The sequence below is a fragment of the Atta colombica genome, unplaced genomic scaffold (genome assembly GCF_001594045.1).
Source record: "Atta colombica isolate Treedump-2 unplaced genomic scaffold, Acol1.0 scaffold348, whole genome shotgun sequence".
NCBI classification, from domain to species: Eukaryota; Metazoa; Arthropoda; class Insecta; order Hymenoptera; family Formicidae; genus Atta; species Atta colombica.
The window spans coordinates 114,540-119,249 of NW_017259457.1; the positions used below are offsets into that span (position 1 = coordinate 114,540).

The window sequence follows — 4,710 nt, forward strand, 5'->3', positions numbered from 1 at the left end:
AAACAGTTTACATTCTTAAAACTATGAACTTACTTTGGGAGGATTAAATGGATACGTCTCGGGAACTTTGATTTCGAGCACAAAATTACCACCTTCGTATGGTGTGTCTGGTGGACCAGCAATCTCTCCTTTTAATTCGGTAAGACTATCGTTGACCAACTCTACTTTAATCGCACATTTTGCTATCTATTACAAACATTAAATAAATAAAGTATTAGTTGGTCAAGTTGCTATAAATATGTTATAAATGTATAATATGTAACAACTTGGACGTACAGTATATCAAAACTTATAAAACTACATGCATACGTATGTACACACGCACGCACGCACAACATGAGTAAGCAAAATGGAAATAACTTGTAACATATTATTATATAAAAAAAAAATCTGTAATTTAAGTGTTAAGTTCAAATTCAAATTAAATTCAAATTAATGAATAAATATATTTGTGACCAAACTGTAACATGTACTAATTTATTAGAAATCAAATCTATTAAGGGTTTGTGATAAGAACATATTTTACAATTTCATTTATATATATTTGGAAGGCATATAGATACAGCAATACAACAATCAAGTTGTAAAAATCATAATTTGGAGAGCAAATTGATAGCAAATGACATATTGATTAGAAAAGTAAAGACGAAGCGGTTAATTTAAAGAAAACAATTGAGCATTAAGAAATCGTAGCAGCGCAGCAATATTTCCGACAGTTTTAATGATGTACGCGATACTTGTTTTTCAATTGCATCCTTGTTTCCCCAGGCAGAAAAGCATTTTAGTTATGTGATGATAGATAAAAGGACGAGATAATAGAACCGAAAACACATTGCTAAATTATGCTCCCTTGTAAAATTCGTGTGTGGTACTACATCAGTCTCGCGGTACAATTATCAAAATAAACATGTAATCATAACCTATGTCCTATGACATCCGAGGCATGATAAGAGAAATCTCGATCGTTTCACAATAACGGAATTCATAATAATATACAAAATATACTGTCATGATATGGCCTTAGTCGCGACTATTTACGCCGAGCCGTAAATCAGCCGTTCGAAAGCACGTGCAAGTATTATTGGGGACAGATATATGAAATGCGAGGGCAGAAATGAGCAATCTGAAAAAGTGCAAAGACTCCCGGTGCGGCCGAGATTCCGAACCTGCACACGCGCATCGTGGTGAGTAAGGTCGAATCGAGCGAGCATATTTTCATTAGATCATCGACATTCGACATCGACGACAACTGTAGGACAAGGAGATGCCAATTACCATATCGTAACATTACAACATGCGTTACATCGCAAGCGGTACAATACGATATTGAGAGAAATTCGTTGAGCTCTCTTTCTCTTTGAATATTCTAGAATCTAGAATCGACAAGAAATACGGGTAGAAGTGACAGTCGAGCACTGGGTTGCGATTCGCGATTTGCGACTTGCGCGATGAGCAACAGGCTCTCCTGTCACCCGCTGTCGAGCGGATTCGTCTGGAATTGTCGACGACCGCGTGCTAGATCCCGATCGCTGGGATTGCGTAATATCGCGATACGCGGCCGCTGTTGTAGCTTATTGCGAGGATTGCGAGCATCAGGGATAGCACGCGCGAACTCTGGCTTGCTCTGGTTGCCGTCGACTCGACCGTCTTGACACTCTCGACACTCACCTCCTCACTCTTTATAACCTCTTTGAACTCCCGTTTGATTCGCTGTGCCGCGATGTTCGCCATGGCTCCCGAATCATTTAAAACGGTTAGCACGTTGTCATTGTCACTCGGACGAGGACGAACGAGCGAGCTCGTGCCCTGCGACGCGTTTTCTTGCACGTTGGCGGCGTCGCGTCGCGTCGCGTCACGCGTAGAGTGTCCTCCACGCGAATGTCGCGAAATGCGAATCGACGAATTCCGTGCACCTGCACTCAAATCCAAATTGTCTTTTCGCCTGCCTGTTCACTCGGACTCGTCCCTAACGTCCCTAAACCCTAACCGCCTAACCCAGTAACAGTCCGTTGCAACGGCCGTATCTACGAAATCACGCCGCCACCGCGCACCACCGCGCACGTACACACGCGACTCGTCGTTCGACTCACCGCCACCGGCAGCCATCGGCGCGGCGCCACATCAATGTGCAAAAGTTGACTATCACTCTCACCGCTCTCGCGCCCGCCCCTTTTAAATTTCGTCTAGATTCACGTCGCGCCGCGCAGCCCACTCACCGCTCATACGGCTCATCGCTGGCCCGGCTGGCCGCCATTTGCATTCTGCGCCCAATTGCGCTATTTACGCCGATTTACGCTATTGCGCGGATTGCGCCAATGCGCTTCGATCCCCCCGATCCCCGATGACAAGATTGACAAGATTGACAAGGACGGCACGTGTGCACGTGCGACGAATGCGGCAATCGAGATCGTAACCACTACACGTTCCGCTCGCGGAACCAACGCGATTAAAGTACGTTATCAACGCGAAGGGTGGAACAACTGGTGGAACTGGTGGAAGCACGAGCGCGACCACCTCGTCGTGAAATCGGTCAAGTAAGGTGATCAACCCGAATTAGGAGGGATAGTTTTGAACCTGATCGTCTTAGTTTTCTTTTCAGACGCGTCTCAAATTTCTCCCAAATTAAGGACACGATTATTTATTGTATATCCTTCTTTTAATGTGTGATCGAAAATAAGTGTGAAATATAATTTTCAGTTTTATTGATTTGTCTATTTAAAAATCCAAATATTCGCAAAAAATATTCAGTAGAAAATACAATTTAAAAAAATGAAATCTCATAACTCAATTCGATGTAACTTTTGTTGTAATGTCACACATTAAGTGTTATTAATTATTTATAAATATAATAATATATAATATTGTATTAGTTTAACAATTATAAGAAAATATTCGTCTTTAAAATTTAATTAAGTAATATTGAAAAAATTTTTTTTTATGTCCCTCCTTTTAAGGGATCACCTTATATTATATTTGGTAGAGAATAAAAACAATTCCGATAGGTAAACATTTGTAAGATTAAGGATCAGAATTCAGATATTTGAACGAAGAAATTTCGCTTCTTTCGTTTTGATTCGTTTTCATCAAATTTCAATTTTTAATCTCAATTTTCGATTTGAATGTGTAGTCTGTATGATACCGGTCTTACGCAAGCAATTTGGAAGGCGGCCATAAGCATATCTTCGATAAAACCGTTTATCAAAGATGGTTATTTTCCGCGTGAGATGGATAGAGAGGAAATGCGCAAACGGAATGCAGGATAAGTGTCTAAGCTAAGCGATAACGAAGCCCCGCTCCGTTCAGCTTCGTTCAACCACTGTCAACGCGCTAATTGCAAGATACTGCAGGATATAGATATAGATATAGATATATCCAATCCCAATATCCTCGTGCGGCCGCGGCGTGCGCGTAGGCGGAGCGTGATCGAGCGACGTCACGTCCGGTGCGCGCGCGATCACCGATTGGCCGACCGCCCCGGTGCTTTCTGTTGTAGTGATGCCTGTGTCGCAGCCAGTACGTGCCAAGAGTTTGTTACGCGCAAACTTGGAAAACTCACGCGCGCGAGTCTTACAGAGCAGAATGCCCAACATCAAAGTCTTCAGCGGGACTTCGCATCCAGATCTTGCTCAGCGGATCGTCGACCGTCTTGGCATCGACATCGGCAAGGTTGTCACCAAGAAATTCAGCAACCTCGAGACATGGTAATGGTCGCTACGTACGCCGCAACCACGTTTTTATTGTCAGTCATAAGACCACGTGTCGTCGCGCGTGGGCTGTGTGATAGTATGATTCCCACATGGCGAACTCCAAACGAATGCCGTCACGTTCTTCTTCTAGTCTGCTTTATTCTTCTTCCTTCGTTATTCCTTCTCCGCAACACATAGCCTCCGCGTTATTCCTTCGCAATTCGCAATACGCGGGATAACAATCAACAATACTCCGCGTTTCTTATTTCTGTCTCTGTTCCCTCGTGCCCGACCTCGCTTCACCTCGCTGATCGCTCTACGACTTCTAAACCGTTTTTCTAACTCGATGGACGCGTGCCGCGTTCGTCAATCCGCGCTACGACGTTTCTCGAAATGAATACAACGCGCGGAGCCGCGTGCAGATTCTTCTGAGCTCGCAAAATGCTACTCATCGCAAAGATCACGACGATCACGTTGATTATATCGCCATAGATGATAAATGAGAAAAATCTCGCCGTTCTTTTCCGCAGTTCACATTAAGCAGTCGCATCGATATCCTGCAGATATTAACTAGGATTTTTATTTTCTAATTATTAAAAAAAAAATTATCTATTCGAGAATCTCACTCATATTCTACTGTTCTTGTAAGATTGCAGGAAATAACGCAAGATTTAATAATGTTTAGCGTGGAGATAGGAGAATCCGTTCGTGGGGAAGATGTCTACATCGTACAAAGTGGAAGCGGCGAGGTGAATGATAATCTTATGGAACTTCTCATCATGATCAACGCTTGTAAAATTGCTTCTGCATCTCGAGTAACAGCGGTGATACCTTGCTTTCCTTATGCGAGGCAGGACAAAAAAGACAAGGTAGGCGGAACATATAGAATAATAGAATAATCACTCCATTATTTACTCCTATATATTTGTAAATAGTTGGTATTTAACTAGTCTTTATGTAAGCTGGTTATATTAACTTTATTTGGTAGCAAGTATACATATATATATATACATATATATATATA

General features: G+C 42.3%; 2 protein-coding genes across 11 annotated transcripts in view; one reads left to right on the forward strand and one right to left on the reverse strand.

Annotated features, from left to right (window-relative positions):
- The window catches only part of LOC108690665 (ubiquitin-conjugating enzyme E2-22 kDa), a 3,704-nt gene extending 1,500 nt beyond the window's left edge, over positions 1-2,204 (reverse strand). For 2 of the 3 annotated variants that reach the window (XM_018198066.1, XM_018198067.1), the window contains exons 1-2: positions 1,669-2,204; positions 34-186 (exon numbers count right to left, since the gene is read on the reverse strand). In XM_018198066.1, the coding sequence (XP_018053555.1) occupies positions 34-186; positions 1,669-1,731 (216 nt within the window). In that variant the 5' untranslated portion in view covers positions 1,732-2,204. Of the gene's footprint in view, positions 1-33; positions 187-737; positions 746-1,668 lie in introns of those variants that run through there. The other variant, XM_018198068.1, reaches the window with a different exon arrangement.
- The window catches only part of LOC108690662 (ribose-phosphate pyrophosphokinase 1), an 8,915-nt gene continuing 5,207 nt past the window's right edge, over positions 1,003-4,710 (forward strand). For 2 of the 8 annotated variants that reach the window (XM_018198058.1, XM_018198059.1), the window contains exons 1-3: positions 1,010-1,184; positions 3,494-3,701; positions 4,372-4,555. In XM_018198058.1, coding sequence (XP_018053547.1) covers positions 1,115-1,184; positions 3,494-3,701; positions 4,372-4,555 — 462 coding nt within the window. In that variant the 5' untranslated portion in view covers positions 1,010-1,114. The other 6 variants (XM_018198057.1, XM_018198063.1, XM_018198061.1 and 3 more) reach the window with 6 other exon arrangements.